This window comes from Monopterus albus, unplaced genomic scaffold (assembly GCF_001952655.1).
Source record: "Monopterus albus unplaced genomic scaffold, M_albus_1.0 scaffold3.1, whole genome shotgun sequence".
Taxonomy (NCBI): domain Eukaryota; kingdom Metazoa; phylum Chordata; class Actinopteri; order Synbranchiformes; family Synbranchidae; genus Monopterus; species Monopterus albus.
This window is the reverse complement of record NW_018127883.1, coordinates 4450722-4463707: the sequence shown is the minus strand read 5'-3', so window position 1 is coordinate 4463707 and position 12986 is coordinate 4450722. Positions and strand designations below refer to the sequence as shown.

The 12986-nt window shown below is 41.8% G+C and overlaps 2 protein-coding genes across 5 annotated transcripts in view; one reads left to right on the top strand and one right to left on the bottom strand.

Annotated features, from left to right (window-relative positions):
* Positions 1–2568, top strand: part of nolc1 (nucleolar and coiled-body phosphoprotein 1) — an 8094-nt gene extending 5526 nt beyond the window's left edge. The window contains exons 12-15 of the mRNA XM_020603686.1: positions 28–653; positions 878–996; positions 1429–1509; positions 1617–2568. Coding sequence (XP_020459342.1) covers positions 28–653; positions 878–996; positions 1429–1509; positions 1617–1775 — 985 coding nt within the window. The 3' untranslated portion in view covers positions 1776–2568. The remainder of the gene's footprint in view (positions 1–27; positions 654–877; positions 997–1428; positions 1510–1616) is intronic.
* A 2633-nt stretch (positions 2569–5201) lies between these two features.
* The window catches only part of micu1 (mitochondrial calcium uptake 1), a 36961-nt gene continuing 29176 nt past the window's right edge, over positions 5202–12986 (bottom strand). For all 4 annotated transcript variants that reach the window (XM_020599402.1, XM_020599393.1, XM_020599412.1 and 1 more), the window contains 5 exons: positions 11970–12170; positions 10677–10814; positions 8994–9102; positions 6412–6501; positions 5202–6066 (listed from right to left, as the gene is read on the bottom strand). In XM_020599402.1, coding sequence (XP_020455058.1) covers positions 5906–6066; positions 6412–6501; positions 8994–9102; positions 10677–10814; positions 11970–12170 — 699 coding nt within the window. In that variant the 3' untranslated portion in view covers positions 5202–5905. The remainder of the gene's footprint in view (positions 6067–6411; positions 6502–8993; positions 9103–10676; positions 10815–11969; positions 12171–12986) is intronic.

The following is a 12986-nucleotide window of genomic DNA, read 5'->3' as shown; positions in this document are numbered from 1 at the left end:
GCAGGCGCCAAACCCTGCTACCCCTGCAGCTAAAGCTGCAGCAGCTAAAGCTGCAGCAGCTAAACCTGCTACTCCTGCAGCTAAACCAGCTGCCCCAGCAACAAAGGATGCAGCAGAGAGCAGCTCAGACTCTGAGAGTAGTGACAGTTCTGAAAATGAAGCAGCTAAACCTGCAGTCAAGAAACAAGCTCCAGCAGCAGCGGCCAAGAAACCCACTGCTGCTCCTGCAGACTCAAGTGATGACAGCTCCAGTGATGAAGAAGAACCTAAAAAAACAGCATTATTCCCCAAAACTGCAGCCAAAAAGGCAGCTGCAGCTCCGACAAAGAAGGCTGCAGAGAGCAGCTCAGACTCAGATAGCTCTGATTCTGAGACGGAGACGAAGTCCACCCCTGCCAAGCCGGCAGTCATCAGCGGCAAAGCAGCAAGACCTAAGGCAGCCAAGGTCCCGGCAAAACCAACAGCATCTTCATCCAGTGACAGTAGCTCTGAAGAGGAGGAGGCCAGTAAAAGTACTGTAAAACCTGCAACACCTGTTGCAGCAGCTAAACCAAAAAAAAGCAGCAGCAGCTCCTCCGACAGTTCTTCAGATGAGGAGGAATCGCCACCATCACATAAAGCAGTCACAGCACCCACAACCCCTGTAGCAAATGGTAAGTCTCAAGTACTAAATGTGATGTGGACAGTTAAATACACTCACCTTCCCTTTATGTGTAAACAGCACACTCAAACAGCCATTACTAGGAAAGGCATGCTTATGTGCCATGCCTTTATTGGCCCTTTTAAGTTGTGTAATTTCATGGATATTAGGTTTATAGAACACTTAGTGTGCACTGTTCTCCTTTAAAACAGTGACTGTTTCTTCTAATTCATGCAGGTGCTAAGAGAAAGAGAAAAAGAGATGAAGAATCACCAGAAAGCCAAAAGACAGAAGTCACACCAAAAAACAAGAAAGAAACAACAACTCCTCAGACTTTCCCTAAAGCCAATAAGAAGGTAAGACCTACAAGAGACTAGGAATTGGTCTTAAACCTGACACTCCAGTGCAGGGTTTCTACGGGTCCTTAGTCTAAAATCCAGGTCCTATGTTTTAAATACAATTTTAATTGGTCTTACAAGTTATTGATAATGTCACATTAACTTCAGTGATGCTTGCATGTGTTTTTGTGGAAAACGATGACTGTGGCATCGTCTGTGGTACACTGGCCCCACATTGTAGTTGTCTCATCAGTTCATATGCATCATGCTGTAATAAAGCTACAAAGCGAAACCAAATTAAAGCCCATTTTAGTTGCAAACATTGCAGCTCTGTTGGAACTTAACAGAATACTCCACCAGTACTTTGTGGCTGTTTTCTGTTATTCTCTTCTACCTAATAGGTCTCCAAGTGTCACATTTAACTTGAAACTTAAATATCGTGTCTTTCAGTCCAATGTACCGTTCCGTAGAATAAGAGAGGAAGAAGTAGAAGTGGATCCCCGTCTTGCAGACAACTCTTTTGATGCAAAGGTGAGTTTAGTAACTATGTCTCTCATTCTTCACAGCAGCACTGCACAGTAAGATCACTGGCAGAATAATTTACTGGCAAACATGTTCATGAGTCTTTGCAATTCCAGAATGGCTCTAGAGGAGACTGGGGCCAGAAAGCTAATGAGGCACTCAAGTTAACAAAAGGCAAGTCATTCCGCCATGAGAAGACAAAGAAGAAGAGGGGGAGCTACCGCGGCGGAGCCATCTCCACCACAGTCAACTCTATTAAGTTTGACAGTGAATGAGTACCTTCACTCTGAACTGTACTGTGCCTGTGTGACCAGAACTCAGTTGTCTGCTTCCTCCTGTATACAGTCCCTCTGTCATCTCCCCTCCAGCAGAAGAATGTGACCCAGAAAGCTAAGATGGCGTTCTCACTTACTTAGCTGCTCTGGGTTTGTAATGGCGTTCATTTGATTTCTGATTTAAAAGTTAGAGGAGCTGTGGCGGCAGGAGCGGAGATGTTCCAGCTTTGACTTCAGACTGTACTGGTTGACATTCATGTGACATTACTACTTATAGCCACTAGGTGGCTGCTGGCCACCTGTTAATGGTTGGGATCCTTCTTAGTGCGTTTTTGATTTTGTTAACACGAACATTGTGACAAATGTCCTGTCATTGTTTTTGTGAGAATCTTTCATTTATCTCTATATGAATCATCGTCCCAACTAGTTCTTTAAGAAGTTATGGAATTACTGATATCTTTAATCACAGTTTGGTTAGTTTTTCTTTGGCCACAGTAGAATGTGGAGATGGTGTATGCTTGGGCTTTTCCCTCTGATTACAGGATCATTTTCAAATATAACTAAGTTTTATACTGTGTATTTATTAAGTTGTATTCCTGTTTGACCTTAAGATCACATTATTCTCAAGGCATTTTTCTTCTGCATTAAGATGCCCCTGTCACCCCATCTCTATTCTGTTCACTGGAATTGAATTGATAATTTGAATTTACTGTACGAGCATGCGCCTTTTTAAAATGACCAATTCTTCAGTCTGCAATTAAAGACTTTACAGATAAAATGTTGGTGTGGCTGAAACAGATTTTTCAGGGGGCTTTAAATTCTTATCAAACACGCTTTCCATTTGTGTTCAGTTAAGCATAGGTAGAACCCCTAGAGCTGTGTTCACTCACATTGAGGAAGTTTGTTTTAATAAGCATCAACAAGCTGCTTTTGTAAATGGCTTACAGCATGCATGTCTGCAGTTAACTTATTAACGATCCTGGAAAATGTATGCATGTCATATTACAGCAGCTTGTTTTTCTTTTCCTTTCTAAAATTCCTAATCAAGTCTTTGGTGATCAAACACATTCTCAAGCAGTTAGAAAACAAGCTTTAACATCTCACCAAAGCCACTAGATGGCATTTACATATCACTGTGAGCTTGGTTGTAAATGTGAAACTACAGTAGGTGACCTGTTACCTCACTGATGTCATCATACAGTTTCAAAGGTGACTGTTATGTCCAGGAATTACACTTTGCCCATTCATGTCTTTTGTTTCCTGCTCTGGACTAAGTTATATGTGACAAATGTTCTATTCCATTACAGTTCAAACGATGCAGAAACAAGGTTTGTCAGGTGGAGTGATAATTGTAGTTTACTGGGAAAAAAGCAGCAGAGGCTGAGATATTGTTACGAAGGCTGGATCCCACACTTCCCAAATATCCAAGCCCGAGTACTAATAACCCTGATTACATCTAAGACTTATCACCTTTTAGAAAGCTCATCTACACCTACAGAAGACATTATACAGCTATTTTACTGGACTGGGGAGTATTTGGCTCAACCATGATAAGTGAACTGATATTCATGTGTACTTCTATTATCAACTACACATTAGTTTGCAAGCAATGCATTCCACTGTTATGTTGATGACACTCAGATGGTTCCCACAAAAACATGACAGCCAGCTTTGCCTCAGGGATAGCGAATCCCAGATGTCTCAGAACGTTTTACCGCACAGCAGTAAGTATGAAATTATTTTAACAGCTCCTGTCACTCCTTCCTCTTATAAAGTGTAGCTAGTTGTCGTTTAGTGTTGGCAGTAAAGCCTGGTAGTTCTTGACAGTGACAACAGCAAAACATTGGTAGACTGCATCAGACAGTAAATGTTTGTTTATTCCCTAGAAATGTTTTATTTTTTTATTAACTTATAATACTTGATATGTGGCACATAATGTGTCCCAATGAAACACACACTCATTGTATTCAGTTAAAGAAAAAGCTTAATTTTTATGCACACTTAAAGAACAGCACATGCAGCCCATACAGATCATGCATGTACATAAAAAAATGCTGTGTGCATTTCTGTGCCTACACATAAGACCCAAATATAACCTCCGCGCCATGTCTGACATCAGTTAACCACTGAGCATAGCTTCAGCGCTCACCAAGTAGGGGGAATCTGACAGATCGTGCATGCTCTGGGTTTCAGATGGGTGAGCTGTTGAGCAGGAGGAGGTGCAGCACAGCTACCGCAGAGCTGTTACTGGGCAATTTCTCAGTGCAGATGGAACTGTTATTGGGAGACTACAAAGCCACTGTGGTTCAATGGAGTATTCACTTAGTTTCTGGAAACACAGGAAACAACTGTTTTGCTGATATGGAGTAGCTGAATAACCACAGTACAGACTGACAGAAAATTAAAAATGTAGTTTAGCATTTCATTCTTGATAAATTACCATTATTACATCAATTAGGGAAAAAAATTCACATTGACTGCAGCTTTTCAAATGTGCACTCTTGGCTGTTTTTCTGTTTTGGAGAATTATACATTTCTTTGGGTGTTGCACTGACATCACCTTCAACTGATGGAACTTTTTAAAAACTTCTGACAATGCATAGACATCATAATCAATAGATCCTCTATAACTGTTACTTGCAATACTAGTTGTGGTGAAAGAACTTCTTGTTGGGCAAGACTGCAACACAAAAAATGTGTATATTGAGAATGAGTTACCGTCACTGTCCAATGGAAACTAAGCATCTCTAAATATAATGACTTTGGATTTTCTGAAAAACCAAAAGGACTAGACAAAGGATAGCAACTATGTTTAAAGGAAAGTGTTTTATATGTTATATGCACAAATACAGGATGTGCTGTTAAAAATCATTTAATGTTCCATGTGATTGTAGTGCCAGAGTTAAGCTCTGAAAAGACACGAGCAAGGAACACCAATGAGAGGCCCTGCAACCTAATTTCCGGCCTTGCAATCACTTGCTACCACTTTTCTGTCACTTGTGAGCAAGAAAGTTATCCAGCTCATTTCAGACCAATGCAGCACAGTGTGTGTGTGTGTGTGTGTGTGTGTGTGTGTGTGTGTGTGTGCGTGTGCGTGTGCGTGTGTGTGTGTGCTGCAGCACAAACTTTTAATGGGCAGCAGAGGCCGAGAACTGCCCATGCTGTCCATTTCAATTAGACAAAACCGCTGACTGCTCCTGCACACACACAGTCATCTTTTTTTCTTCCTCTGGCACACATTCAAAGGCACTGCATACAATCAGCCATGCATTTCTGCCTAAAATGTTACACCCCATTTCATTAGGCATGACAAATGACTTCCTTGGTGTTGCTGATCCCCTACTCTGCGCTGTTCTCAGAGTCAAATAGAGAAAATGAAAATGTGGTGGAACAACAATCCTATTAACAAGTCAACTGTGATTTCAGTTTTACATTATTAAACCATCTTTAATAGAGCAGTTCTTTTAACATATCTCATATAAAGTGTTTCACTGAGCAATAATATTTAGAAGAATACACATCCCGAACAGTACATTATAGAGCAAGAGAAGCATCATTGGTCTGTTGGATACAGCTGGAGCTGGCAGAGTGAATGAAGAGGCGCCAACACTAACATTACAGAGTTCTGCTCTGTCCTACCAAAGACTGACATACTGTAGCATATATACAGCTGAAGGTCAAATAATAAGCCTGATTTCACTTCTCGTCTGGCCTTTTGCTGTGAAACATGGTTAATACAGATATTAAAGTGCTGTTTTTAGCGTTTCACAAAGGGTCACAAAGTTACCACTGTATTCCTCTACAGAATATGGCAAAAATAACCATACAAACCTTTCTTAAAATATATAAACACCCATAATGCCTTGGGCAGGCACACTAGGGAAGCCTTTCAGGACACACTGTGCTGTGTCAGCATGCTTTAGTCACTTGAATGATGGCCTGGAGTCCAGCGACATGCATTAATGATTGATGATACTCTTCAGAGCTGCAGTCCTAATGAGTTCATTGCATTAACCGATTATTTAAATTCTTGAGACCTGTGTAAGGAGAATACCTTTGATGCTACTGGTGTTGTTGCTTTATACGCAAACCAGCTTTCTCTGTCACTCACATGCTGCCTCCTGTCTCTGTTATGTCTTTGGTGTGACAAAGTCCCAGGCAGTGTCTTGGGCGCACTTCCATACGGCACGGACCAGCCGAGTGAAGCCCATGTCCTTGGGTTTCTCCAACCCACGCATCAGTCGCTGCTTCATAATGGCTATGAACTCCTTATTACTAAGCTCTCCATTCCCTAAAGACAGACAGAGAGGAGGGGACAAAGGACGGGAGAGAGATGATGAAATAATGGAGGAAGAGTCAGCAAGAGGATGAAATGATGTCCATTTATCGACGAATTCCGCATGTCAGCAGAGGAATAACTGCTTTCCATAAGTATTTTGCCAGGGAGCAATACAGACAGGTGACAAATGACAGGAAAAACCTTTCCATATGGCACGAGGGGTGACTGAATCATCTGATGAGTATGAAAATGATGTGAATCATTAGCTGTTCTGGTGGCCCAATGCCTTACTAAGACACTTGTTGGTTTTCCTTTCATTTGTCACCTGTCTGTATGATGAATCTATCAGCTACTTACCATCACAGTCGAACAGAGCGAACACCACATCACACACGTGATCTGACAGCTCCACCTTGGCCACAGTGCGAGCCACCTGCTTCATGGTAACTAGGAAACAGAGAGAGAGGGAACCACATATAGAGGACCGACCATTTGTGGAAGAGCCAAACAGAGGTGTGAGCGGACATGACTCACATGAGCCATCGCGTAAATGGCCCATGTGGAGGACATTGTGTGCAAGTCATACTGCTTTGAATCAACAACAGGCAGGGTTCCCGTCCACCGGGGAGACTATCTGATAGACACAAGAAAGAGAAAGAGAGAGGCTGAGAGGAGGAGCAGACAGCATCGCAGCATCTAGCTGAGAGGAAAAGATGGAAGGTGGGAGAGGATGGAGATGTACAGAGTAAGAGAGAGAAAATCCTCACAGTCACTTCAGAAAAAAATGTTGAGTCTCCTCAATCTGAACCAGAATCATTGATTTTGAGGCTTCAAAGTCACACTGGTGAAGGAGGGAGGGTAAAGAGAAACAGACGACTGGGATGAAAAGAACAATGTGTATAAAAAAAATCTCCCTGCAGATGGCAAATAAAAAAAAGACCAGCATCACTCCACCAAGAATCTCATTAGTGGTCTTATTTTTCACCTTTAACAAAGACAATGTGCGTTTGCATCATGACATACCCACATATGAGAAACTGTATTAAAAGGGTGTGATATCATCTGATTTGAGAGTTATATGAAAAATGACAAAGGGGAAAAACAAATATGTAAAAGAAGAGAGAAATTCAAGAGCTCTTTTAGGCTTGAAGAGTAGGGAGAAGGTTTCAATAATCTGCCTGGCAGCTCTCCACTAATCCACAGCCTAATGTTTTCACTACCCCTCTACAACATACTTCAAGCACACTACATTCTGACACACGCATGGCTTGTTACTGTTTAGACGTCCAGCTGAAACCAATGGATACACACACTTTAGGGTAGACTGCACTTCCTTAAAGCAGCAGCTGTTTCATCAGTGAATTAAAAAATAACTGATGTGCCCATATGAAACATATGGAGGTGTATTGAAGAGCTGAATAATAAATGAATGAAGGAAACAGGTCCTCACTGTCTGTGCCACTCTCACATTAAACTCACTTTCATTGTTTGGCAGACGCTGTTCGCACAAACGAATGGATTCGGGAGAAATTAATGTGCTGAGGAAGATAAATGAAATAGGACTAATTTAATGACTGATTTTATGCTGTTATTAGCCTTTTTGAATAACCAATGTAGACACATTCTTCAGGAGTGAGAATGCAGACTGTGGTTCACCCACAGTCAACTCACCACCTGATATTTAAAGTAAAGTAAAAAGGTTTTCATGAAATTAACTCCCATTTATACTCAGCATTTTTCTGCACCAAACATACAATTCATTTACATCCACAATTACCTCTAATATAGTTTTGTTCATTGTTAGTTGTACAGTCCGCTATTACTACACCAGATTCAAATGGCCTTTACTGTTCGCTCTCTTTATTGTGAAGTACTGCTAATGCAAATGGAACATCCAACTGTCTCTGCTTCACATCTGAAAGATTTCAACTGGCAATACAAGCAGTAGCTTTTATTATGAAAATGCCACAGGAAATCCAGTGTATTTATCAAAGCATTTAGTGCTGATAGCAATCGTTCATCAGAAATACATGTGCAAACCAAGACAAAGGTTTCCATTTTCAGCTTCTTTGTCCCCAGTTCATCAGTTAAATTTTTGCACAGGAGTAATGAAACAAGACAGAGTGAGTAATTAGATGAAAAGATAGATGCGGGTGACACAGGCTGCACACCTCCAACTCTTCAGGAGGTAACCAACTATACAGTTTCCTGCTGTTGTGTGGGAAAACTACTGCTGTAGTGCATGCAGCATGATGATCAATCACATTAGATCAGGCCAAAAATTGACCGATTCTTCATAAAGTCAAGTTTTGTTTAGCCCCACTGTAAACACACACAACACACTAGCAGCTCTTCTGGTGTACTTCCGACAAAGCAGCTGGTCAGTGAAAATTTGCTGTAGTATTATACTGCACTTCCTGTTACAATGGTAACCACAAGTGTCACCGATTCAGACAAGACTGAATCTTAAGATAAGAATACTTAACTTATGATGCTTCTAACTGTTACTCACCAACCCTCAAGTCACCAATAGGGATCTAAATCATGCTCACAAAACAATTTATCGTGCAGCCCTAGTCACCACCTCACAGAACTACACTCACCTTGTGATTAAGAGGAAAAGAGCAACCCTCCCTCCCCTAGTCATGAAGATAGCATGTGTCAGTGGGCATCAATAGCCTGCTCTGTCATGTGTGCATGTTTGTGCTCCTTGCATTTGTCCATGCACTCTCCTGCATGCCTGGAGTAAGAAGTGTTAGACAAATGGATGGATGGACAAACAGATGAGAAATAGCTGAGCTAGGATTAGGAGCAAGGCCAGGCAAAGGGAGATGTGTGAAGCTGAGCTGGCAAAGAATGAAAGTGACAGTTAAGTTTAAAGGCGAATAATAGGAAAGAAAAAGGAGCATGTCAGATTAAAATGGCAAATGTGGCTGTACCTTTATCTATGGAGGCTCCAGCCATGTGGTAGAAACTCAGTGCTGTATCAACGTCGTTCACGTTCTTCAGGAAAGTAAAGAAATTCTCCAACTCCTCAAATGTGATGCCCTGCACAAGACAATGTGTATGTGTATATATATATACACATATACACATACATACATACATACATACATAAACCCCAAACACACACACCCACCACACAAGGAAAAAAAAAAAAAAAAAAAAAAGTCTGGGTGAGAAATTTATGGACAGATAACAGCATATCATTCCTACAGTTTTATCTGCAATCCTGTGAAAAAGTTTCCAAATACTGTGATGGCAAGAGCAGCAACTGTTCAATACCATTTTGAGAGTGGCTCAGCAGTGTGACACAAATGACAAGAGTAGGTGGGCAGGAGCAGTTGACACACATGGATGAACAGTGTGCTGTGGATGCACAGGGGAACAGACGGTCTAAGACATGCATGGCCAAGTACCCCTACACACAGACACACATCTGCCATACTGCTGATAGGCTCATTTGCAAGGAAAAGTGCACAGCTGGTCTCAGGCAATAAATAACACTTTTCTCATTTACATTACAGGTTATGCCAATGCAGAGAGACAGACAGCAGGATGGATAAACTGTGAGAGTGGGAAAGACAGAGAGAGAGGTTTACTGCAGTTTATTTCCTTCGAGAGACAACTCTGGCAGCACCCAGCCTCATCTTCTCATGCCTGGGAGGAACGGCAGCTTCCCTGCTTTCTGTTTTTTCTCTGCTAATCACTGCATTTAACCTTCAAACTTGCCTTATCACTGCTCAGTCTGACATCTGTGGTGCCTTAATGTATACAAACAAGCTACTTTAATAAAAAAAATTTAAAAAATTAGAAAAATAGAAACAGAACATACACACCTCTGGGGATATGATGACTGACTGACGGGGATCATTACAGTGAAGCAGAAAAAGCATGAAGTTCAAGCATAATGCTGGAAATAGGAAAGTGATAGGCTCATATTGTACTGAAGATGACTTCAAGTGCTCTACTTCTTGAATATTTTACATTTTACCCTGTGTGGTATGTCCCAATGGGGCTATTTGACTTCTTAAAGCAATGTGACTATGTTTAGTGAAAAAAAATGGCTGTGTGAAGGAAAAGGAAAACTCGCTCATCGATTGAAAGCCTTGCATGGTGACACTCAGTCAGAAGTAAACCGGAATGAATAAGGAATTGTCAATTGATAGAATAGAAAATGAGGAAGAGGACAAAACCTGCAACAAACAGCGCGCAAGGCTATGAAGACTGATGGACAAAGAGCGTAGAGTAGCTCAAAGAGAGATGCCCTACTGAGGTGCCCTACTGCTGAGCACCAGCCGCTCTGCATTGGTCACCACAAACAGAGATAGTGGAAGGCGGAGGAGTTGGAGACAGTGAATGTCAATCAGGTGGATAACAGCACACTCCGAATGTGAAGTCCTGTCTCAGTGATTTATTACCTCTCACCCCGCCACTCTCACACTGTCCCAGGACAATCTCCTTTTCCCTCAGACACACACCGTCTGTCATGCATCCTTTTATGTAGGACAATTAGTTTAAACACCACTACATCTAGCGCCATATACACACACACACAGAGTATAACTCACTCATCCCGGAGTTCTATGCAAGCTTGAATAAGAACACAGAGAGTTATCTACCTGTGCATCCTTAAACATCTTCTTCAAGCCCTTCTGCATGTGCTTGAGTTTGCGAGACTGGACGCCGCTGTAGGCCAGCAGCATACCCCCAAACTGTCGCTCAGTGATTCTGCCATCCACAGGATCATTCCTCTCAAACTGAGGGGGGAGAAATGTGAGTGACAGGTGAAGATTGAGTGCTAAACAGAGGGACAAACAACAGTAGGAGTGGGGCTTCAAGTTTAATCCCACCTGGAGTTGGTGCTAGTGACATTAAATCTTCAAAACTTTTTTGCCCCCACTGGAGCATAGTGTAACAGCAGTGGCCCTTGGCAGTGTCAGGTCAATCCAGTCGATTTATAGCTGAGGCTGCTTGGCAGTCACACAACTCTATGCCTCCGTTCTCTTGGAGCATGCAGGCTTCTCAAAACATTAATTTGTTGCAATTCTGAGAGGCAGCTCATTACTAAACCCAAATAAGCCTTGAGTGAATATTTCAGGAATGACCTGCCCATTCATGCACCTATGGAGCATTTACCTTTTTTGAAGTCTCTGGTTATTACAACAGTTCTATGGTTATGCATGATATACAGCTTTTTAGTAAAGACAATCTCTACATTCAGAGCACCTAACATCACAGCAATTACAGGAAGAGGGCAAACACATAAGACTGTCCATTGTTAAAACAATGCCAGCTTTATTTGTGGCGTTATGATTTTCCTCTCTCAACACTGTGGTGTCATTAAGAGCCACAGATGGCGTTTTCATTCTGGCAGATGCTCTGACTCGAGTCTTATTCTTGGAGCTTCATATGAAGGTGCCCATTAAAGTTCAGTGTTTCAGTCAGGCACTACCCACGCTAATTAAAAGCATAACCATATGCTCAACACTCAACTCTGGCCATTTGCTGTAACAGAATCAGGGGATGGGGTCTTGTGTAACTCAGGAGACCAAAGGAGGCTTTTATACGCAACTGTCACAGCTTTGAGAGACTGACAGTGACCAGCACTGACAGACAATTCACACATCTTCATCCTCAGCCCTCATTTTCCTTTGTATAGTGTGTCATGCTCATGCCACTCCCTCCTTGCATCTCCTATGCGTTTACATTTTTTTATTTGTTTACTCTGAGTGTAAGTTGGAAAGATTTACTTCCTTTGACTTAGAAAGCTGTTCATTTTTATGTGCAGTCTCTGAATAGATGCAGAGGAGACTAAGATTCATATTAATTCAGTACAACTACACAGCAGTAGAGAGCAGTGAAGCAGATGAATGTTCAAAACCCAACACTCATTCACTTTCTTCTGTCATTACCTCTAGCTTGAGCACATCATGCTGCAGTTTCCTCTGAAACTCCAGAAAGCTGCCAATGGTAAGTTTTCCCTTCAGGTCTTCTCCAAAGAAGTAGGTAGTGAGAGCAGAGCTGCAGCCGCCCGTCTTCAGGGTGTTTCCTGTGGTGGAGCGGTCACGGTGTCGCATGCCCATACTGGTCTGGGAACGAATGATACTCTGGACCTAAGGATGTATAGATGGGCCATGTCAGTCGGAATGAAGGTGTAAACTGGGGTTTAAAAGTAATTATGACTATTTGCTTACTGGACTACTGTTAATCCATTAAAGATTCATAGAAATTGTTCTAAAAATGATCAGACAAGTTCCTAAAACAAAAGCTTATGTGTACGATTAGCTTAATTTAAAATTTACATTCAAAAAAGTGCTTTCATTTATTCTCTTACATAATGAGGTGTAACTCTAAAAACTACTATCTGAATAATACTGTGTCAGCTCCAGTGGTATAGATAGCGATACATCACAAACTTCAGCGTAGCAGTCTTTTCCTGAGAAAACGCCACAGCGGCGCACATCAGTGCACGTGAGTGCAGGAACAGGTCAGGTTACATTACTGAGTACTGTAGCACAATCTGGAGCTACTGTAGATATGAAAGCACAGTCTAAATGTGCAGTGCTGGCCTCCTTAACATGTTAATTCTGTGCATGTACAGTGAGGAACAGAAGTATTTGAACACCCTGCAATTTGCAAACAGCAAGAATTCTGGCTCTCAAAGACCTGTTACTGTGCCTTGAAAAAGTCCACCTCTACTCCACTCATTAATCTAAATTAGTAGCACCTGTCTGAGCTCTTTAAAGACACCTGTCCACCCCACAGTCAGTCAGACGCCAACTATTACCATGGGCAAGACCAAAGAGCTGTCAAAAGACACCAGAGACAAAATTGTGGACCTCCACAAGGCTGGAAAGGGCTACGGGGCAATTGCCAAGCAGCTTGGTGAAAATAGATCAACTGTTGGAGCAATTGTTAGAAAATGGAAG